General features: G+C 39.8%; 1 protein-coding gene across 1 annotated transcript in view; it reads right to left on the bottom strand.

Annotated features, from left to right (window-relative positions):
* The window catches only part of kcnh3 (potassium voltage-gated channel, subfamily H (eag-related), member 3), a 149,126-nt gene that overhangs the window by 36,630 nt on the left and 87,875 nt on the right, over window positions 1-24,621 (bottom strand). Inside the window, exons 2-7 of the mRNA XM_027291202.1 lie at window positions 22,989-23,222; window positions 18,072-18,206; window positions 11,587-11,726; window positions 9,986-10,244; window positions 6,321-6,478; window positions 5,387-5,588 (exon numbers count right to left, since the gene is read on the bottom strand). Coding sequence (XP_027147003.1) covers window positions 5,387-5,588; window positions 6,321-6,478; window positions 9,986-10,244; window positions 11,587-11,726; window positions 18,072-18,206; window positions 22,989-23,222 — 1,128 coding nt within the window. The remainder of the gene's footprint in view (window positions 1-5,386; window positions 5,589-6,320; window positions 6,479-9,985; window positions 10,245-11,586; window positions 11,727-18,071; window positions 18,207-22,988; window positions 23,223-24,621) is intronic.

Consider the following 24,621-nt stretch of genomic DNA (forward strand, 5'->3'; position numbering starts at 1 on the left):
GGACCTGACATTACATTCCATGCATGTTATGCCTGTGGATCAAACTATAAAGCATCATGTGCATACGAGAATGCAGAAAGTATGGATAATAATATTGTAGGACCACGCTATGATAACATCTGCATCACTGAAGACACACTGAGACACATGTCCATGACAAAACAAAAGGCAACAAGAGACAGCATGGTTTTAGGTAAACCTAGATTAAAACTAATGCAGTCTGACACAGCAATCCTGCTGTTATGAGGGTGGCATTGCTCAGCTGTTTCCATGTTGATTATTTTGCAGGCTGCAGTGTCTGGTGCTGTTGTGGTTCTATTGCATCATACTAACAGTTGTCTTTACAGCGATGGCAGGCTAAAAACACCTTCGTAGATAGTTTGAGGCTAAGCACAATAAAACCCTTGTCTCGCTTGTAGTTTATAAACACCAGAGTTGCTGCTATACAGCTTTTGATGTATTACCACCTTCTTGACTAGAAGATGGTTGACCCTGATCTGCATGTGGCCCAGGAAAACACCCAGGAAGACTGATTGTAGTCACATCTGTCTGTCTGGCCAACAGAGACACATAAGTGTAATCAAAATGTCTTAAATCTTAAATGGGTTTTGTCCGAGACACTGATGGTGTAAATGAGGCTGTTCATGCACACAGTGTATCCTCCTCTCTGCCTCTGTTCAACGTGCTGATTCCTCATCCCTGTCCAGCACAAGTGACTAAAACTGTGAGCTGTCTACGGTCACTGTCTCTGGGCAAAGTCACACCAATACAACAATGACATTTTCAACTGAAACCAAATTATTCTAATGGAATTTCCTGTGTTCAGTGGACTGGCTCAATTCAATTCAATTCAGCCCACTTCAATTCAATGTACTATATTCATCCACAGTGGGGCAATTCAAAGTATTGTTTGGCGGAGCAAACATCTTAATGAATGTACAGGACAAAGTAATCCAATACATTGTTAAAAGCATTAAAAAGTATAATAACAGCTAATATGCTTCATGCTAGGTGCATCAAGCACTGCCATTAGTGAGGAAGCACAGGTGTGAACCATAACAGACCCCTGGAACAGAATGGTCGAGGCCTTGGAGGATTTTACTGACCTTCTGAAGGATGATTTGATTATATGGCCAGAGACTTTAGAAGACACATGATCTTGACAGATGTGCCTACAACATGTAACATGTAGCCTCCTCTTAATCTGAGAGGTTAGGGACGTGCACCAGCACATAAAAAAGGCAATAAGGCTCTGCACTAAGCAGTGCCAGCATCATGTTAGCAACTGTTTCAACGATTTCAAACTGTGACAGAAAAAGCTGCACACAAAATACAGTTCATTCCAAGTGCATACAGAGAGCCTGCACCCAAGAACAACAGCACTACAACTACAGCATGACTTAATCAGCTGTGCATAGTTGTGCCCTAAATAGTTTCTTGTATACATTCTAAATGAATCATGTTTGTGCATTAACCTTGGTGTTGTCTGAGCTCTAATATGTCTTCAGTAAAGAAGGTTGATAAAGCTAGAATTGTATGGCAAGTTCTTGGAAAAGTTTTTCAGCAAACTGGCAGACTGTGCATTCAGTGTAGGTTATTTTGTGTGCTCATCTTGTGCATACAAAGTAATTAAATCATAGGAGCCAGATGTATTTTGTGCATCCTGTGTAGTAAAATGTGGCATAAATACACATTGTCTTTCTCTCTATGACCATTCTGGGCCTCTGTACATATTAAATGTGACGTGTCTCTTCCAGAGTATAAACTACAGCTAGCCTGCTGAACTATGATGGCTAACATTATCGACCATTTTGCCAGTCACTACATCACCAAACTTTCAGCACCACCTGTTGTGCAAGATTTAAGTGTGACCAGCAACGTCAACTTTTTGCCACTGTCCCACCCATTGTGACACGCATGTTAATCTCACAACCCTTTTACAGCAAGAAAACAGATGACCTTCAGTCCACTGTGGAGAAATGTTTGACCATAAGGGAATGTTTGAATGTGTATCTTATAAGAATTTTTAATTTTGACATTGACATTTGACATGGTTAGTTGGCCTGTCTCGCTGTCCTTGGCATAACTTATGTGCATAACTTAAGTGCATAACTTATGTGCATAACTTATGTGTAGGCTCCAGGGTGCCTGGAGGATTAGATGTCGACCTTGTCATGCGTGTAGTGTAGTAAAGATGAGTGTGTGCAATGTTACTTTAAGCTTTTGGTATGAATTGTGCCCATGCATATATGTTATTCCAAAATCTTCTCAGTTGTATTGAACTCATATATTTAAATAAGGTCAACTGAGACTCGTTGAGTTTATTCTTTTATTCATCAAAGTGAAGAAGTAGTCATCATGGGGGAAAAGAAAGTCATACTCCAGCGTCTGAAATGTTTTCAGATGAGTACATTGCCTTATGAAGCAGCACTGGAAGGTTTAACTGCCGCCTCTGTGCTTGTCTGGTGACAGCCTTGACAAAGAAAAGCACACACAATGTGATTAAAAAGTAATCTCTGCTCCAAAGCCAGCAACGCTTACTGCTACTAATCACTGTTGTCAGCCTCTGTCAAGCATGTCCTGATACGACAGAAACACAAGGCAAGTGGCCTTCCCCTGATGACCATTGAAGTGTCTTAAAGGATCACGTTCTAGATTTTTCTTATGGCCAAGAAATCCCAGAAAAAGAACAAAACCAACATTGTTCTTACTCAAAATGATCGCCTGTGTAGCCACATATACCTTGGATATATATAATATTCCTCTGTGCCACTGAGCTCAATTAAAAACACATAAAATATGTATAAATGGGGGCACACTGGGTGGCATGCCCTTCATTATAATGAACACTGTAGTTTATTGTGACTTAATACCACTAATGCCATAGATACCCACTAGAGAACTAAATAGTAATAAACCACAGATGAAAATAGTCCCCAACAAATTCACTGTTTACTCCTTTTTATTAAAACTACATCACCCAGATATTTTGGGAAATCAAAGGGAAACACGCTTTTATACCATAACGTAAAGCTACACTGACTTGTAATGAGGTGAATGGCGTCTCTGTCATTCGTATGGCTATTCTCACACTATGTAACTTTGGACGGGTACGATCACCTGCTCATCGAACATCAACATTCTTTTTGAGAAACTGAATCATACTAACAGAGTTTCCTGATGGACAGTGAAGTAGACTGCTGTGAACTATAGATGCAGTTAGATAACGCTGTTGCTGCTCAGTTTGTTAGCCTCTGTGGACATAATGATGGAGAGGATGAAGAGGACGCTGACAGAGGACACTAAGAAGAGAGAAGGAGAGAGTGGGTGAGCAAGAAGCTGCCGGACAAGAGTAAATGTGGGACTGACTTTTAGTGGTTGGTGAGAGCTTGGTGAAATAAAAGGCTGAAAGACAGACGCCGAGCTGGAAATAAAAGGCTGAAAGACAGACGCCGAACTGGGCTGACTGCTGTTGGACTAGTCAGTAATATTAGCTGCTGCTGGGTCTGCTGTTGGTGAGCTGGTTGATGATTGGCTGTTAGCAAAGTTGTCGACTCGCCAGTCTTTGATCATAAGTAATGTAATCAGAACAAATACTCGAGTACAGCTGAACATATTTACCACAGTGAGATTACACTCTGAAACTGAAGTAAACAAATAATGAGTTCTATGACACGTGTGCTTGGTGATGATTGTCACAGAGTAGTTCTAACACATTGTTGGTGTTTTCATGGGGTTTTTGACAAAAAGAAAAATAGAGAAAATCACCAGCCTACTTATAGATTCAGTTCCTGTGGGTTACTTTTGTTTATTTGTTGTGATTTTGTGGTGGTTTTCAAAATGAAGGCATTAAAAATTAAAACAGGGTACTGTGCATTTTTCAAACCATCACCTGTAGCAGTGGTAGTTGGTGCTTGCTTTCCCGTCTAAAGGTGTTCCATGTTATGCCCATCCCCTCACCCTTTTCCCTTCACTCCATCAGACTGTGGCTTTGGTGTGTGGTGACTACAGCTCCATGAGGGAGTCTATCCCTATAGAGAAGGCCATAACTCCACTGCATGAAATATTGATAGCCCTGCAGACAAAACCTGTACCTCTCGCAAGAAGCAGCCTGTAAATTGATAGACAGACATTCAGCATTCCTGATATCAGACCTCCATTGTGAATCACAGTTTGTGTCACAGAAAGGTCAAACTGCAGACTGTGCTTTGTTGTCCCTTGGATTCCCCTCTGTCCGTCTGAATAGTAAATTGAGGGAGTGCTGACATGAATTGACTGCAGTGTTACTGTCTGTTATTATGTGGTTTTGCTGAAAGGATAATGATAGGTAGGGTGGTACAATCAATGAGACACACAGAGGACCAGAGGAGGAGACAACAAGGAAGAATATGCTGAGAGCAGAGCAGATAGAGAAACAACAGGAGAAGACATCTTGTCATGTGTCCTATTGCTCAGAAGAAATGCTCATTTGCAGCTTATCATTTGACTCAACATGATGTTTGTGTTTGTGTGTGTGTGTGTAATGAAAGACACACAAAGCCTGATGTTGATGTTCTTCCCCAGTTCAGAGTCAAAAGGATTAAAGTTCGCTCCCCTGGAAACTGCATGTTTACAAGTTTATCAGATTGTATGTCAGGATTTCAGATCCTCCACTGAGAGTTACACGTGGAATACCAACAAAGCTGCATGTTATTAAAAGCATCAGTCGTGCTTGAAAACTGAGACATGTGGGGGATCATCATGCATTTTTTGTGGATACAAAATGACTGACAGCATTCTGCTGAGGGTGGACGTGTCATCTTACAGCTGTCTTTAAGCAAGAGGATGTAAGTGAATATGCAAATGAATTTAAGTGGAAACCTTTTATACTCGACTGATACGATAAGATCTCATTGAATCTGCATTTGTGAAACATAAACTCATTTCCTGAGCTTACAGTATAATTAAGATGAGCGATAGAGTATCCATCCTGTTCCAAATGAAGCTCAGCTCAAGTTCAGTCAGGAATCTTTATGCCTCGTTCATTCTCAGCTCTTTTCTTATTGATCAGCTGATGGCGTGTTTAATCTTTCAGATAATCCAAACAGATTTTTCCATTATTCTTTATCAGCCAGTGTCGTTGCTGTCAAAGTTGAAATCTGTTCTCCTCTGTGCTGATGTCAGCTGTTATTTCAGTGTGAACTTGTTGTGTCCCTCCTCCACCCTATTCAGCATTATCCTCCCATCCCTAAACACATTTGCTCCCACCCAGGCCGTGGTTCCAAGTAATACAATAAATGTAGCAGACTAGAAGTCAAATCAAAGCATACAATAAAAAAACTGGACTCTTGAGTAAATATAATCTGCTTTCTAACACTGTGTGTGGATGGAAAAAGTGTGTACTAACCAATATCCCATGAGCCTGGACTTTCGATCTCCTTGCGGCCTATGAAGTACCACACACAGGCCATCCAGTGGGCCAGCAGGGCAAACATGGACATCAGCAGAGTGAGAACCACAGCGCTGTACTGTGAGTATCGCTCCAGCTTCTGCAGCAGCCGCAGCAACCGAAGCAGCCGAACCGTCTTCAGCAGGTGGACCCCGAAATACTGCACAGATAGAGGCAGAGCCCATCAGCACACACATACACACACACGCAAACTCCTTCAGTATTTCTTCAGTATGAAGGAACTAATCTGCAAAGGTAACATTAACATTTTGATACTCGAGGATCTAAATGAGCAAATATTCTTTAAAATATGTTTTTCATGACGTGTGGTTAATAATTAGTTAGTTTAGTCGACAGTTTTATTTAAAAGATGGATCTTTAATTTATTCTTCATATAAAATAAATATTTTTCAGCTCCAAATTAGAACTGAAGAATAAGTCTGAATACTCATTTTGTATGCATGTCTAGTAATTTACCCCGCAGTTCCAATCATCGTTAGGATTCTGTGCATGGGAAAACAAATTAATGAGACCTGCAGTATGTGCACTAACATCAGATTGGCTCTGTGCCATTTGTTTGTCTGATGAGCATCACTTTGGATGAAATGTTGATCTACTAAATTCTCCCGGGAGCCTGTGACATTATGCATTCATTCTTTCGTTTTCCACATTTGGCTCGCCGACACTGGTGTGTGGATAATGAATGCCAGAGAATGAGTGCATGTCCACATTCTAGAGCTTTTCTTTCCTGGAAAAAAAAGGTGAATCGAGTAGCCTGATTTGTCACACATTTTGTCAATCTGTCACACACTGTTTGCCATCTTTGTTAATGCACACACACAAATGGCCACAGACAGACACGCACACACACACACACACAGAGGAGACTCACCACGCTGACGTTGAAAGCATACAGCAGGTCAAAGGGCAGGGCGGCAATGAGATCGACAAAGAGCCAGGTGGTGGCGTAGTGAACACAGATGGAGCGGGCGTCGTACACTACCTGACCCGACGTGCTCACAAAAGTGGTTCGAAAGTTCAGCAATATGTCTGCAGAGGAGGACAACAACAGCGGAAGCTGACAGCAGGAATTGCCAACAGGATACTACAAGTGTCACTGACAAATTACCGTTCCGTGATTATCACACAACAACGAGTAACATACAGAACAATGGTTATTCACAGTGAAGCCAAAAAGCCTAAAAAGAGGCGTCAGGAACAATAAGAACGTACACTTAACAACCATACAAGTTCACTGTGATTTAGAAGAGTCACAGCTGCAAATTTAAATCTCTTGCAGAGCAAAGAGAAAAGTTAGACTGTCTTTAAAGTCTTTGTTTGATTGACCATGGGTCAGATCTGACCTCTCAGGGACTTTATGTTAATGTTTATTTACATTTATGATCATTTTCTAAGCATGCAATCATTTCACCACATCTCCACACATCTCTAGACAAGTTTTTCTCCCTCACTGAAGAATCCAGGATCTCTTAATGTGCATACTTTCAGAGATGAGTTGTCTCTTGCTATTTTCTACCTTTTCTAGATTTAAATGCACCAAGTGGTGCAGTGATCATTTGCAACTTTGAAACCTAAAAAGAATAAAAGGAAAGTTTACTGAACACATCACAGGGAGTTTTAAAGTCTCCTTCCTTGACTTGGATGTTTGAGCTTACCATGCAGAGTTTCACACTAGAGGGCTTGTAACCACACACAGTAATAACTCAACCTCAAGGATTTGTGTTGAGTGTTACTGACACACACACACACACACACACACACACACACACACACACACACACACAGTATTATGCACATTTTGCCAGTACAGAAAAAGAGACAAAACATGATTACAAAACAAAAGATCAATATGAAATACTAATTGCATACACAGTGGCACTGCAAGGTGCTTTACAAAGAAAAGTTTGCGTCCTGATTCAAAACTTTCGAGGCTTAGCCTACTTTAAAGATTGACAGCAGGTCTGTTCCAGGGAAGGACACATCATGACTGAAGCTTCCGTTACCAAGTTTAGCCCAGGCACCGGGCACTAAAGCAGCCCACTCCCACTTGACCTGAGGCGTCTGACAGAAGTGCACACCTTCAAATACGTCAAATTTTTTTGGGTCCCACTTCATGTAGTGACTTATAAACCAGCAGCAATGCTTTGTATTTAGTTCAATAGCCGAGAGGAAGTCAGTATAGTGGCTTAACAACTAAAGAGCAGCAGACGCACTTTGAAGAAGCTGAAGCTCATTGATGCTCTTTTGGGAGAGGCCTGTCAAAAGACCTCAGCAGGAGTTAACTTTCTTTGAAAACAAGGCGTGAAAGACTTTTTCCAGGTCAGCTTTTGACATGAAGTCCCACAGTCTGTCTGTATTTATAAGATGAGAAAAATGCTGCATTTATGTGGTTGTTCAGTATCAGCAATAACTGTATTTTTGGGAAGTTTAATTTAGCTTAATTTTAAAAAACATGACATGTGTACAAGGTGACATGTGACATGTGTACAGTCCATAGTGATTATTATATATTATTACTATTTAAAACAGGTTTGAAATGACAGTTTTGTACACATGAAGGCTCAGCTACACCCACTACTTCTGTCAACACAGCACTGCGTTAAGAGTTGATCTTTCAGTGCGATGTAACTGCAACTGCAACAAAGCAGGAATATATTGTTCATAAAATGAATGGCATGTAATCCTCTGAAGGGCGTAACACCTGCGTCAGAGATGTTCTGAGTCAAAACTGCAAAACAAATAAACTTGAGTGATTTTATACGTCCATAGTGTTGTGAAATAAATGAATGCATTTTCTATAACTGTTCCATTGAAATCTATAACCCTTGCATCCCTAAGTGTGGACATCAATTTCAGTTGGTTATTACATAATGCAATATGAAATAATTTATTACCAAATATGGGGAAATGTTGTTTTCAAGATGTTTATTACAAAATATGTTATTATTACATAATTTGGTGTGCACAGATTTTTTTCAGCACTTTTGATTTATTGACTGCTAGCTTGTCAGGGTATAAAGAATAAAAATGCTTCTGAAATACATTACTACTGTAGTCTGAAGTTCACTGGCATCTGAAGTTTTGAACATGATTTATTTCTTTACTTCACTGTTTGTTCACTGGCTGTATTCTTGGATGGGTTGCCTCATCCCATAGATCATAAGTACAACACTTTTCAACAGATAAACGTTCAGTGTTCATTTTGAAAGCTCCAATCATTTTAAAATAGGTCCTTGTTCATATCAGTCTAAAACACGCAGCAATAGCGTCCCATTGGCAGAAAAATGAGGGTGACAAAATGTTCATTGTGATGAATTACCCGTCTCAAGCAGGTTTTCAGTCTCATACATAATTGTAGTGGCATTAACAGAAACCAAAAAGTCTGAAAGCAGTGATTTATGATAAAATATATCTGTTAGCTAAATCACGACAAAACCAACAGTCTTGTTAGTGAAATGAACTCCTAAACTTGTTTCAGGTCTTGACTCGTCTTTAGGATGTAGTTCATTTATAAAAAGGAGCTTACCAGAAACAAACAAATCATCGGAAGCATGATGGCACATTTCAATCCACTGTTGGTGGCTGGGTGAACACATTGATGAACAGGCCGGCCTATTAGTTTTAACAAATGGGATATCGACTGACAGAGTTGGCCATTTAACTCAGTGGCTCGTATAATTTCATTGCAGATGTTTATTGACGGAAAGCTTGTGTTCACTCTTTTCTATCAAGGCAAATTGTCCATTGAAGAGCACTCACACAGCTTTCCTACAGTTATGTGAACAACACTGAGGACAAAACGACCTGTTGTTCTCTGGAAAATGAGTTAGCAATGAAACGTAATGGTCTATTGTGAATGGTTCATATCCGTTCACTGCTGTGTGTGCATCATTAACAACTTCAACAAAACTTTTATTATGACCGATGAGACTCTCAGATATGAGCTGCTTTACTGACTTCCCATCAGGGGCGGATAATACAACGATGAATTAAGTTTTATTAATAAAGCTATTGGTGTTTGACAAAAGGAAGCCTGAAGCTTGAATGTGTGCTCAGGTGTGTGTGACGAAAGGAAAATACATTTGTCTTTAGACTTTAGGGTCCAGTGTGTCAAGTTTAGACAACCTGTGTGTCAAGTTTACAGAATATTTAGAAATGGAATATAATATTCATAACTTGAAGCTCAGCTCAAGTTCATTAGTGTATAATCACCTGAAAATATGAATCTCTATGTCTTTGTTACCATAGGCCTTTGTATCTATGGATGCTGTGGGTCTCTATCTATCTGAAGTCTATGCCATACACCTGGTACTAAGAAAACTTTGGCTGTTACATAGAATCCACCATGTTTCTATAAACACTGGTCCGAGAGGGCCCCCTGCTTTGTGCCACCGTAGTTTCTTCCTTCACTCTTGGTTGAGGTGTTTTGGTTGGTTGCAATCTGCAAAAACCATACCATGAAATCCTACACACAGGTCCTGGGGCAGAACTGTTAGTGAAAAGAGTACCTTGTTATTGAAAAGCATGATCTCTCACCTAAAATAAACAGGATCTCCACAAGGATGTCACTGACGCTGGGCGGGCTTCGTGGGGCGCTGCTGCTCCCTTCGTCCCGTCCTCCCACCACTGTGAAACACACGTTATAGGGCACGGTGACGGCCACATAGAAGGTTGCCAGCAGAATCAACCAATCCCAGCCAGCCTTGAAGGTTCCATAGTGGAGCAGGATGAAGCGAGATTTCTGAATGGCTGCTACCTTGTACTCTGGGATCGGAGGCTTCTCCCCGAACATGTTCTGGATTAGATGACAGGAAGAGAGAGAGAGGTTCCAATTTTCACTTTTTACTTACTTCCTCCCTTTAACATGCATACACGCACTTATATAATATAATAACCTGCATTTATACTAAGCCTCTTCAAGCCTCACATGTTCAACAGTACTAGCACTGTACTGTTGAATTACACTTTGTATAAAATCTATATAAACTGAAGGACAGAATATTTCTACACTTCATTACAGCTATAAAAACTAATCCTAAATTTTCTAGTTTAGGATGTATATACATCAAGTGTGTTACAAAACCATATAGTGTGCTTAAAATGTTTAATCTTAGTTTGTAAAATCATATTTCATCAAGGAAAAACATTCACTGTAGCATGTATCTCAGGAGCACACAAAGGAGCCTGAAAACTGTCCCCAGAAATATGGAATGGAAACCCATCCACTGAGCCAAAATGGTGGCAGCAGAGTTTATGGGAAGTCCTGAATTTAAAGCTTATTAATATAAAGTAAAGACAAAATCAAAAAACATATGAAAGAAGGACAAATGAGCTGCTCTTTAAAAGGGACAAAAGGTTAAACTACAAAATGTTCAACGTCCTGTACTTTTAAAACATATTTTCCATCTGTAAATAGTCATTGTTTAATCACGTCTTCATTGATTGTTGATATACAACAGAATACACAATCCTTCAATAAGTAAGCTTCACACTTACAGGATGCATTCTGCATGAGTGCATGATTGTTTAATCACTGACATCAGCGAAATGCAGAGAAATTTTTACCCCAAAGTCAAACAGTGAGCACATGCCTGATGACCTTCATACCATCTGCGTGCTGCCCACTGGACTGCAGCAGACCTTCAGTGTGGCACACACACAAATACCACAGTGCTGGGCTGCGACAGTGATCATCCATTGATTATGATCATAGTGGTGTGTTGGACCGGGAGTGGACTAAGCACAGTTTGCGTATTCTATTATATAATTATGCAAATACAAGCCATATTTTGAAAGAGTCTACCATTGTTGTTTAGTTTAAGAATTCATATTACAACTTTGGAAACAAAAACAAACTTTTTTTATTGTAGAGCAGGAATCATTTTTATTCTATCAGAATTCATAACAAACAGTGTTGTCGAACAACCTGCAGGGGTTTTAAAGTTTGGCTTGTTCTATATTTAGCCTTACCTCTGTGACTTGAATTTAATCATCTGTGCAAAAGTCTCAAAAGTAAACAATGATTACATGAGAGCCCGTCTGGGGCTAGTTTGGCATACAATACATCTTCTGGTAACCAAACATGTTATTTATAACACATTAGATGGAACAGAATAGACAAAAGCAGAGACACTCACATTGTTGATCTTGAGCTTGCTCTTGTCTTGTTTCTGCAGGTGTCCTGACAGGTGATAGAGAACAGCTCTGCTGCGGCGTCGGTTGGCATTGAAGCCTGGAGGGCGGGTTACCTGATGCACCTCCAGACCTGTCTCCTCATCTGTGGAGGAGATGGTAACATGCTGAGCTACAATCCCACAGGAATTTAAACCAAGTTCTGTGTTAACCCACATGTTGACTGAAACACTGGCTTATAGGTCAGAGGCAGTGAAAACAACCTGTAACCTGTACCATCTTACCACATAGAAATCAAATGATGTCACGATGCTGTCTCATGGGCCTTCCATCTCTGAGTTTTAGAGTAGAGTATCCTCTGTGCCAGTTCTGATGTACAACAGCTCATGTTTTTACATAAATATTTGATATGATATTGACCTGCCATCGGCCTTTGTGGGTCTTCATTGATTAACAAGGTTCTTTTTAAGTAGAATCTGATGATCTGGGCTGAGATCCAGATCTGTAGTTACAGAACAGAACCAGTAACAATGCCTACATATCTCCAACATCTCATTCATGTCATCCTTTTTGTCATTTATTGAATACTCAAAGAAAATACTGGGTAAAGTAGTCGGTGTTCAGGCAGGTGTTCCGTTAAATCATCATCAAGACAGAAAATCTTTTATTGTTCTCTCCATTTCCACTTTACATTTTCTTTTATGATTGTTCCTGTCTGTTCATAATATGATGTCATGCTTGGCAAATACCCACCCCTGTAACCAAATCATTTCATTCTCAGACAGTAAATTTGATTTGATTTCATCTAGAATGGATTTCAAATGGTTCAAATGGTTCAGATGGTGCACTGTAGTGATTCAAGGTCATTGCAGCCTGATGTGATCATTTTACAATCGATGACAGAAATTCCAGGTTGAACTTTTCTAGAGAAACTTCCTGGAAAAAACAGTCTACCTTCAGTGATGACTCATCCAGCTTCTGTCATCATCTGCCTGACTCCTCACTGACTCGTTTCAATGGGAAATACATGACACAAAAGGACAGGTTTCAAATCTGTCAGGCACCTATGAAACATTTTTACTTGTTGTTCATCTTTGCTGTTAGAAGATTCATTCCTAAAATAATTTCTCTCATTTTAGTTCAGATATTTTGCACAAAACAAGCAATGTGAATTCCACCCCATCACCTACACTGTGAATTAAGCAAATGTTCTTCTAAAAAAACTGTTTTAATGTCCATATGGGCACATAGATATTTTAAAACAAACTTGAGAAATTGTAATTATCTGTAGGGAAGTAATAGTGCTCGTTAATGAGACAACTGAAAATTCATTGTTAAAACCAGCCCTTTTTATATTACCTGTAAGTACTGAAAGTCAAGTTCCTGCCAGATCTGCAGTGCCTGTATAATATGGTGACTATGAAAACTAGCGAGTTGTATGTTTGTATGTTTAGAGAGACTTTGACAAGGTCCAAATTGTGAAGGCTAGACCACGAGCATCTCCAAAACTGCAGCTCCTGTGTGGTGTTCCAGTCCACTGTGAAAAATGGACATGTGTAAGTACAGTATAAGTGTAAGAACAGTGGTGACAGGGTAGATGGACTGTACTTATACAGTATATCTCCTTTCTAGTCTTCTGACCACTCAAAGCGCTTTACAGTACACATCACACATTCACACACATATTCATACACTGATGGCATTAGCTGCCATGCAGATGGAAGCTAACCATTCACACACATTCACACACCGGTGTCACAGCCTTCAGGAGCAATTTGTGGTTCAGTATCTTGACACTTCGACATGCAGACTGGAGGAGCTGGGGATTGAACCACCGATCATCTGATTAGTGGTTGACCTGCTCGATCCCCTGAGCCCAGCTGCCACGCAAATCATGGGTGTACAGGCTCACTGATGCACATGGGGGGCAAAAGTTGGCTTGTGTGGTCCAATCCAACAGATGAGCTGCTGTAGCTCAAATGTTGGATAGAAAGCTGTCAGAGCACACAGTGCTCACACTTGCTTGTGTATGGGGGTGCATAGCAGCAAATCAGTCAGGGTGCTGACCACTGGGCCAACAATGGGCACTTGGGCAATAGCCTTTCATGGAAATAGTATTCCCTGATGGCCAGGTTCCTCTGTCAGCAGGATAATGTGTCCTTGCCTTTAGACTTACACCTTAAAGGAGAAGAAAGACATTTTTAGAAATACACTAACCCTGAATGGGTTTTGATTCTAATCTGACTGGCTGAACTGTAAATAACTCTTAATTCCAGATGTATAATATTACAAGTTGTTTCTCAAGAGGTTTGTATTTTAGGTAATTTAGTTGAATATTTTCTTTCACTAATATTTATTTATTATTTATTTGAATTCTCATTTTTCTAAAATGTGATGTGTTCATAATGACTCCTGGAGACACATGAAGCTTAGGTCAGTGTTCCAACTAGAAATAAAGGTGTTTATCCAAGTTCCCGTGTAGAGAATAGTGCAGTCCTTTTTTATTTTACATTGACTGTTCACATGCATTTGCTGTTTGGCAGATTGGGGAGTGGATTACAAAGAAGGAGAGGAGAGGAGAGGAGAGGAGAGGAGAGGAGAGGAGAGGGCATTTACACACCTCAGGGTATGTTCTTCTTATTATACTGTGATTACTGATAGTTTCAGAATAAGCAGTATGTCCTCTGGGGGAGCCTGTGGGTGCTTGTGGGTAAAATGGGCTAGCTATACATTCTAAATGATTAATATACAGTCAATTAACATAGTGTGCATGTGTGTGTAAGCAGGTTGTGGCTCACGGCAGAGTGCGTCTGTTGTTACTCTTGTTGTGATGACGTGATAAAGCTGCATATTGTTTATTCAGCACAATTATCGTCAATCTTTTCCCAGACTTGTTTTGTCCTTCTTGCTCACCTGCCATCTGATTGTAAGATTTGAATCTTACATCACGCTGAGTAAAGTGCCAAGAGTGAGCCTTTTAACCAGTCAGCAGACTCCCACTGAGGAGAGGGTAATGTGATTGTTTGTGTCAACACATCACACCATAAATGTCAAAGTCTTTCCTCTGCTTAATTTTCTAGCTCATTACTTCTTCCCCTCTTTCATTTTCTTCTGACATCCACAGGTGCTTCATTTCTCAGAAACCCTCAGAATGTCATGGTTATAGTCATGTCTCTGCGATGAATCTGAAAATAGAACACATTTCAATCCTCTTTGCTCTCTCAGCTCTTGCTCTTCCTTCTGTTTTGTTGTCTGTCCCCTGCTTAAATTTGGTAGTTTAAATTTAACATGTAATAACACATGCAGTGTGTAAAACACATCCAGTATATGTAAGCTGGCTTCAAACATTCTGGCAGTGAAGGCAGAATATTCAGACAGAATAAATGAGAGAGCTGGGTAAGTGTGGGGGGGGGGGTAAGTGATTTCACACAGATGCTCTTTGCCACCATGAAGCACTTACACACAGCAGCTCTGAAAACCAATCTGAAATAAAAAAAAATATTAAACACTCCACTTCATTTACTTCATTTTAAGAGTCTTGATTACTCTGCTTCTCTCCTTGTCTCACCACAACTCTCAACTTCTTTGTGGTGAGGATTATGAAATATTAATCACAGTGATTGAACACACCTTTCAGCTTTGCATGCTGTGATTTCTCCCTCTGTTTTCTAAGAACAAACTGCTCAACAAGCCCTGGTACTCAGGGAAGGAAGTGATAGAGGATGAAAAAATGTGAGCTTCACATTAACGAAGCACAAGTTGACTTTAATGGTTACTTACTTACTTTTTATAAGTAGTCTATGGTCATTTTTCTTTTCATTGAGAGCAGATCAATTTTAAATATTGCAGGGATGGAGCAAGATGCAGCAGCCACAGTCAGGCGTTAGCTGAAGAGCTGCAGGCAACAGGCTGCACACCTCCACCTCTCTGTTGCTGTTGCAGACTCATGTCTCGTGCAGTTTAGAAATCAGATCACGTTGCTCACAGCATGGTGGAAAAAAGCCAATTACTGCCCGACGTCCTTATTAAAAACACAATAGTTTGTTTGTTTTCCTCAACCCTGATCCTTGTTGGACCTGGAAAAAGCTTGTGTTAAACGGCATTAGAGTGTTACACCAGTGTCAAACCAAGCAGGACTGCCACTTAAAGGTTAGCTGACCTTCATCTTCATGGTTACAATAATGAACGTGTGGGTATGGAATGATTGACGATTGTTGCTTGGAAACAGGAAAAAAAAACAGTTACCCTCTGCATGCATATGTTCTGAAGGAAGGGGTCCACAACCCCTAGGAGCCTCTCAGACTTACTGCAGGGGAACGACAGATTATTTTAAGTATTTTAATTATTTAAAGTATTTAAGGCACCTGCACTTTTTTAAGGTCATTTAGCAAAAATATTTGTTTCACTGCTACACACAAGAAAGAATATTTTGCTTGTTTTTTACCTGAAAAACATTAATGGTTACACCATTTAAAGGCTTGAACAGAGAAATGTGATTTTTGCAAATCTGCTAAAATTAAAATACATTTAAAAATAAAGATCACTCACTGAGGTTGACACATCTCACATTACTTTTCGTTATTTAGATGACACTTTTATCCAAAGCGACTTACAAAAAAGGGAAAGAGACAAGGTACAGAGCAACAAGGACATGTTAGTGCAGCAATAAGTTGTAGAATCAAGGTCCAGTTGTAGAGGGGGATAGATTTAGCATGTCCAGTTGTTGGTAGTGTTGGAGAGGAGGTCCTTTGCTGTTGTTCAGCGGTCTCACAAAGTTTTCTTAGATACAAGGAAATTTAATATAATTTATATTTTTATTTCCTTGTGTCTGAATCTTAATAACTGTGTACAAAAATACAGTATGAATTTGTTTGTCTAATTAAGTCACAAATACTGCCTGGTAATTTCAATTGTGACCACCTCCATCAAGCATGTGCATTATCATATTGGGTAGCAAGCTGTGTGTCATCTGTGACAGAATGTTTATGGTTCACCATGTGCATTTAATGGAGGCAGTCATTAATATTAATGTAATGTTCAAATTGACAGACACATTTATTTAATTAAGGGGAGATTTACGCTGGGGAAAAGACACGAGAAGAAAAAGGGGATGAAAATTGTTATTTGATGTTTAATTGTTGTTTGCTTGAAATTACAATAAGTGCAGAGGCACGGCTAAGAGGCTAAATGTTCTGCATGCTGTCGTGCTCTCTGGAGCTTTTTGAATTCGATTTTACTGAGCTGCTTTTGAAGCTGTTGTAAGATACTCTATAAACAGACTTGTGGCTGCATTACATCAGTGTGACTACAGCAAACAAATGATGCAAAATGTCCGATTTTTTGTTTATTTTTTGTTACTGGGTGGGATGAGGGTGGATAAGTGGCTGAAAGAAAGATGGAGGAGAAAGATAAAAAAACAAAGATGACGAAGAAACTGAAGAGCAAGAAATGAAGCAGAAATGTGCAATGCGGTCATTCACCGAATGACAAAAAAGAAACACAGAGCTTGTGAGGATTCATGACTGAGCAGTCAGAGAACCTGCTGTGTTCTCTCGCTTTGATGGGGATTGTTACTGCAGCTCGATCCCCATGCCTTTTTATCTCCATCTAAAGGGCACAAACTACACCAACCATGTAACTTCAACTACCTTGCAGTCTACACTAACCACTGCATGTGAAGCTCAGCTGTACAAAAACGGATGCTGCCTGGAAAAAGGAGAAATCCAGTCAGTGACAGGGCAGATATGTGAACCCTGAAATCTTACTGAAACCCAAACTACAACGGGACAACATGTTGGAGTGATACTCACCGTTAAAACACACCTGTTCAGAGTCAGACAGCTGGAGCGCTAACATCACTGAACACAATGAACGCTTCAACAATTGCACAGTTCAGGTGACATCCAGATAAATTTTAATAATCCCAGTCTCCCCAGTCTTTAAGCATGTTTTCCAAGAGGTCAGTGTGTTGCTTGACGACTATCCTCCTAAATGTTGCACAGGAACTATTGCTTGGTGGCAGAATGATTTTGCACTGTGCATAACACTCCTCAGCTGGTCTAAATATCTCATTCAGTAAGAATAGAGTTGACTCAGTTGTCATCAAGTGTGGAACAGATCATGTGATAACAGTGACAGTGGTCACAAATACAACATTCACTGAATGAAGATCATGGAGTTCAAACATCTGGCAAAGGTTAGTTGGCTCTAATTATGTTGATTATTATTTAGAAGCAGCTCCATCATTAGGTCCTAAAAGGCTTGCTGGGTGTACCACTGCTGCATGATTCTTTTTTATCAGATAGTCTGCTGATTATTTTAGTTCTTAGTTAAAGTTTATTCAGTGAAAGAATGGAGTCCTAAGTTCTCCAGTTTGGACTTTTTCAAGGTTGCTACACACAGTCAGTGTTTAAGGTGTTTGAGTCATAATTTACCATTACAGTACATCCATTACCAGAACTGCAAGCAGGCTTCATTTATATAAACTCACCTGTGTCAGGTCCGTGCTCAGGATCCTGGTCCTTCTTCTTGTCTGTGATGTCTTTGTGGGACACAAGAAACAAAACCACCTCACCCTTTTCATTTTTGATGGGGACAATGTCCAGAAGACACCAGAACTGTGTTCCTGTAGAGAGGACAAACATACACAGTCAATGCATCATTCCCACAAAATGTTCATTTGAATTTGATTCCATACCAGCAAAATGACACCACAGTCAGCTGTTTTTTTCTTTAATCCCTTTGACAATTTTGGTGATTTGATGATTTACAAACTCAATGCAGAACATTCAGACTGTCCTGAAGAATATTCTCTACAGCCTGTGGAGTTCTTACTTTCAGCTTGAAACTTGAGATTTGGGACTTGTGAACAATCCTTGTTTTATTTTTGGCACATTAACATGAAGAAACTGTCTGAAAAAACAAATGTATTTCCCAGCTGACTCGTCGTGTATTGAAGTTTATATGTTCAGCTGAAATGTCTGTGTTTGTGTTAATGCTTCACTCAGACTAACTCTGTTACAGCTTGTTAACCACTATGATACAAGACACAGAAACAGAACCACAAATACAAAAATATGAAGTATTGAGATGAGATGAGATGCTCAGGCGATTACAGTGACAATAAAGTGATATTCAACAGTAAAATGTAAAGAAAAGAATCAGATAACTACATGAGAAGCTTTAAAGCTTTAAAACTAGAAATCATTTCTAAATATTAAATGTAGGATAAGGTTCAAAATATATCTACTGGTCCTTATTACTTGTTGGGGTGGCTGTATAGCAGCTGGACAACAAAAAGCAGGAGGCCTGAGGCAGAGGTAGGTGCAAACCAAGCAGGTGTTTTTATTTCACAACACTGAGACGTTACATATAGACCAAAACATACTGTGTCCCTAACAGCAGCTGCTTGTGCTGTAAACTGGCAACTTTATACAGCCTGCTAGTGAATCTTACCTGGACCCTTCAACAGTATAGGGGAATTTGCCCGTCCCATTCCATAAAAATATAATAAAACAACACAAAAAAGACCCTCAAATACATTTACACTATTATACTATCAATTAGTCTGCATGTTTTAACTGTTAAACATTACCAAATGATTAAATTGCACTCCCCCTACACTAATCAGCTCATGGTACCTCCTGGAACCTTTCGGTAGTGCTCAGGTACAATGGGGACTCTTTTTTTACAAACACCCTGGAGTGAAGACAATAAGATGACTTGAACGCACATATTGTGCAAACTTGCTGCAAAACGATTTGCATCTCTGAAGTATAGCAGTATGAACATCAATTGTCGAATTACACCCTGAACCAAAGTTAACATGTCAACATGTTGAAACTGTGCAGATCAAGACTAATGTCTGTAGTCTGAGCACCTGTACTGCCAGTTCAGTTAGCTCTTCCTTTAGATAATATGAATATGTAATGATATATAACATGTATGGATGTATACAGTATCAGCAAGCGAAGTCAAGAAAATACAACGCCCCACCTGGAAGATCAGTGATTAAGAAGCTGGACAAGAAATTGGACCTTTAAGTGTTTAAATGTTTTCCTTTTGGTCATTAGGCATTTGATTTTTTCATGAGCTGATCAAGTTTTAGATTTTGGGATACTTTGCTTCTTTGACATATCATCTTTGTTTAGGTATTTATTGGACTTTACTTTGTCTATTTGCCTTAATTTGGGAAGTCTTATGGTAATATCTTTTAGTATCTATAACCTTTTGTCTTCCTTTAAGTGAAATCCATAATTCAACTCCAGAGTTCCGTTGCCCTTCATTTATTGACTAAGATGACTGTGAGCCTCACGCTGTGGAGAATGGGAGCCCATAAGGAAGGCATGTGAGTCACAAAACCCCCCAAACACACTCAGACCTGAAAAGGATTCTTTCAGGAAGATGGCACAGTGAAAGTGAATCAAGGAGAGAAATGTTAAGGATGGATGTATAAACTATCACATGGTTCATAGAACATCTTGACATGTTCACCCATTTCATTTTGATTGTAGGTATAAGGTTTCAAAGTTTTCTCAATCGTGTGCATCAGTGATAACATGATTCATAAAGAAATCATTTCCCTTGAGCAGCTGAGAGGGCATAATGTTCCTAGAACTTTTCCATGTGTGACCATACCTTCATTACACTCAGCAGCACTGCCTGCAGCTAGAATGATATTCATAGAGGTCCTTCAGCCTGGAGGAAAAACTGCTTTTTCTGTGCTATCTATGTCCTCAGAGTTCACTAAATCCCCACATGAGGAGGCGCAGGAGAGATTGGAAGAAGCAAACAGTAGATTCACTTTAGAATACCACAGTTAACACACACTCCTTCGCTGTTTCAGATTCTTCTTACTGCCTCGCCAGGCACATGACCTCCATTACCACTGCTGAACATGCATTATTTAAGCCATCTGTCCCTGTCATCACTAAGTGATCAGTAGAAGTGTTTGAACACAGTTGTGTTCATGTTGGTAAAAAGATGATACTACTTTAGACTTTAAAGAGTAATTTAACACCACACTCAGCAGTGATGTCACAGCGTACAGGAGTACACCTGTGCATCACTGCCTCACCCTGAAAAATACTCCTTAAACTCAGGTCAGCATTCAGCGACAAAACAAAAAAATGTTATTCTGTCCTGGGATTCGTTGACAAAAATTGAGAATATGGGATATCACATGTGTTATTCTTTACATAAGGTTATCAAACAGACACATAACCCCCTGGCTGGTACATAAATGCATGAAATCAGGCTAAAACAGTCTTGGTTTCCTGTTACTCAGACTGCATAGGTTATGTTTGGTACTACACATACTGTTCCCTGCAACTGTGAGACAAATTCCCAATAGGTGATTGTGCATGTAAATAATGCATTTAAACAAGTGGGAGGACTGCCTTAATAAAAACATCAGCCATACTGGGAGGCTGGATATCTCTGTCTGACTGGAACACAACGGTAAACAACGGCAGTTGAAACAGCATGTACTGTCTTCTGTTTTGTCTATATGCATAACTATAAGCCAGGGAGAGGATGAAGAGTGAATAAAGGCTGTCATTAATATGTACTAATTATCATTATTTCATTAGAGCACGGCATTATTTGTGGCAGAGGGTTAGGACAGGGATTTATCCTGCTGAAGGAACATACTGAGTGACATTTATCATTTCACCAGAAACTGTACTGTAACTACTAGATGCTACTGGCTGACTACACTTTGGAAAGGTCATCAGAGTCTATGTACCACTAAGAACAATAAAGGTGTTGTCTGTCCTTTCAATCACAGTCTGCACATGCTACAACCATCCCCCGAATCAGGATTTTCCGACTCTACTCCACCAGAGTCCAATTATCGACGCCCTCATCTATCAACAAACCTAAACACTGCCCTTTCTGAGGTAAGATGAGCTTCAAAGTCAGAAATACATAATTCCATAATAAAATGTTGTATTATAAAAGATAAGACTGCAAATATGATTGACATGCAGTCACAGTCTGATCAGGACATGGTGTGAGTGTGGGAGAAAGTAACAAGTAGAACTACGTTTGAGGCTGCAGAGGTAAATAATAATAATAATAATAAATGTTGTATTATAAAAGATAAGACTGCAAATATGATTGACATGCAGTCACAGTCTGATCAGGACATGGTGTGAGTGTGGGAGAAAGTAACAAGTAGAACTACGTTTGAGGCTGCAGAGGTAAATAATAATAATAATAATAATAATAATAAGAAGAAGAAGAAGAAGAAGAAGAAGAAGAAGAAGAAGAAGAAGAAGAAGAAGAAAATTACTGTGTGCATACAAGTTCACGGTACACTGTTGAGTTTTTGACCTCAAGTTACCTCATGCATGCAGTTTTCAACTGGATATACGTGAATGTGTTTATTCTTTTTCTTGGTCCCGTGAAGAACAGCTAAAATGCTAATGCCAGCTCACAGGGAGCTGATAAAAGCATGAAACACTTCTAATTTGTCATTTGTGTGTTTGACAGAAACACACTTTTATAAGCTTCTGTTGGCCTTTGTTATAGGCTTATATCTCAGAGGAGCAGATGTGTCCCTCTGTCTCTTTTCCATCTCACTCTTATTTTTATTATTTGTGGACCTTTGAGTCTTTAGCTCCTGGCTCTTTCTCCCTTTCATCACAAATCACAGCGTTAGCATTTATTTAGAATTAATGAACAGCAGATGAATGAAAAAGACATTTTCTCCTTCTATTCTTTCACAGTCCTCTCTCCGTCCCTTCACACACTCTCACCTCTTCCTCAGAGCTCACATGAGAACGAGATGTCATTTCTTCTTTGAAACCACTTCTTCATAATTTAGAAGTTTAATTTAGAAGTTATGGCACCTTTAAAAGAACCCTGAAACCTTCGGTGTCTGTTAAATGTTATGAGATGCAAATCGTCAGTCACTGGCCCATTTTTCTACTATAATGTAGCCTCCATTAAACTTTTCTGTGGTGTATGGGCAGCATTAATTGCCACATGAGTAAATCTACTGATGTGTTCTGTGCTGAATATATATGTATATGAAAACTGTGTGTAGAATTTCAATGCATTCTTTGTGTCCCATGTTATAATAGAAATGTGCTTTCAGCTAATGGGAAATCGGCTGTGAATTGACGCAGTAAATTGAAAATATTAAAAATGATATAGGTGGCAAGGTCTAGATGACACAATGTGCCAGCGCTGCCTGTCCTCCCTCAAACATTCTACTTTTGCTTGAATCATTTTTAAAAACACACCTGTAGCTCGATTAACAGATATTTCTTATGCTGTCTGCAGCTCTTCAGCTGACACACACAAAACACTGTACACCAGACAGCGAGACTTGAACATTTAAATTCAAGGCCAAATTAAAAGTAGATAAACACACGCACGTAGATTTCTCATGCAGTCTTACCTTCCTTCTTGTAGAAAACCAACTCGGTCTTGAACTCCTTCCTCTCATCCAGGGCTCCTTGGATCTGTGCCGTGAACCGGTCACTTGTTTCCGGGCCGTACAGGAAGTGACAGGCGCAGCTCTTCTGCATGAGCTCGGCACGGGCATAACCGGTGAGCTCACAGAAACCATCGGAGCAGTAGACAATGGGATAGAGCGACTGCACCTGGGCATTTCCCAGAACAAAGTTGCTGTCTGTAAGACAGAAGAGAGAAAAGAGTGATCAATATGACTGTGAAACATAAACAACTAGAGTCATTTGATTTCATTTCATTTGAGAGTTCAGCTCCATGACATGTGCTTTGTAAGTTGAACTATATCTGTATGAGCTTTAACCTGTTGTTTTTATTAAAAAACATCACTGACCTCTGATATATTTAATGTGACGCTCTTAACTTACACTGATTCTCATATGCATGCATATGCAAATACAAATGCAAATACTATTTCTAGTCAAGGTATGTTGAACTCTAATTGAGTTCTTGAGAAAGAACAAATTTAGAAAATAAATAATTATATAATTAAATATAAATTTCATAGTCCTAAATCCAAGAGTGAACCTCTGACACTGCAAACGTCAAAGAAAGCCTCAGGTTTAGTGATTCAACAAGTATTTGTACAAATTATCTAGAATCTGCAGCTTCCATCAAAGTTCAGTCTCACAGCACAGCCGCAGGGATTCTGCATTCCTTGGAGGAAACACAGTGTTCATTTCTATCAAAATATTCTAAATGATGCAAATGAAAGCGGCCTCATTGTCATAGAGGAGACCCGACCAGCTGCTGGCAGATCAGTAACAAGAATCGATCGACGGAAGTAAACGCTGTCAACAGTCATCACAGAACCTTATGAGGTTTCGTTAATTCCTGCAGCCAATAGCACATCCGACCTCCCACAAGTAACAATCTTGTGTACAGGCAGGAGCATGTTCACTTGATTTACAAACACAGCTACGATCTCAGGCTGTTTATCCATGATCAGCAGAAGATACGTGTGTGTGTGTGTGTGTGTGTGTGTGTGTATGTGTAAATTTGCCAGTGCATATTCACTTAATGGGCCTGGGCATGTAGATGGGTGAATACTCTAAAATGGACTACTTTGTGATCAGGCGTTCTCATTGATCGATTGTGAGGGCCCTCGAGAATATCTCATGGCCTATAGTTGATGTGTGAAGTGTGTGTGCATTAGTGTGTGTTTCAGAGTGCCGCATTTCACACATTACACATTAATATGTGGTATTCCTCAGATCAGCAGTCAGTCACAACACAGAACAATCCACCTCATTAGCTAATTACTCTGTGTCTGACACATGCACACTTCCTCTGGGGGGAAACAGCAGAGATATCCGGTGATGTCAGTGAAACCACCAAATAACAGAAGAGAAGACCACCTTCCAGAGAGTCCCTGTGGCTGTCATGCTTCCTCTCTCCTCTCTCCTGTGAGAATTAACCCTGATGTCACCAAGTGCACTGTGCTTGGATGTGCTACCAGCCATGAGACAGAGGCTCAGAGGCCAAAGCTCCTGAAGGCTTCGAGAAGCGACCAGCATTAATTACACAACAACAATAAAGGTAATATGCTGTTCTTTCTCCAC

Source organism: Larimichthys crocea, chromosome XVIII (genome assembly GCF_000972845.2).
Source record: "Larimichthys crocea isolate SSNF chromosome XVIII, L_crocea_2.0, whole genome shotgun sequence".
In the NCBI taxonomy this organism is placed as follows: domain Eukaryota; kingdom Metazoa; phylum Chordata; class Actinopteri; family Sciaenidae; genus Larimichthys; species Larimichthys crocea.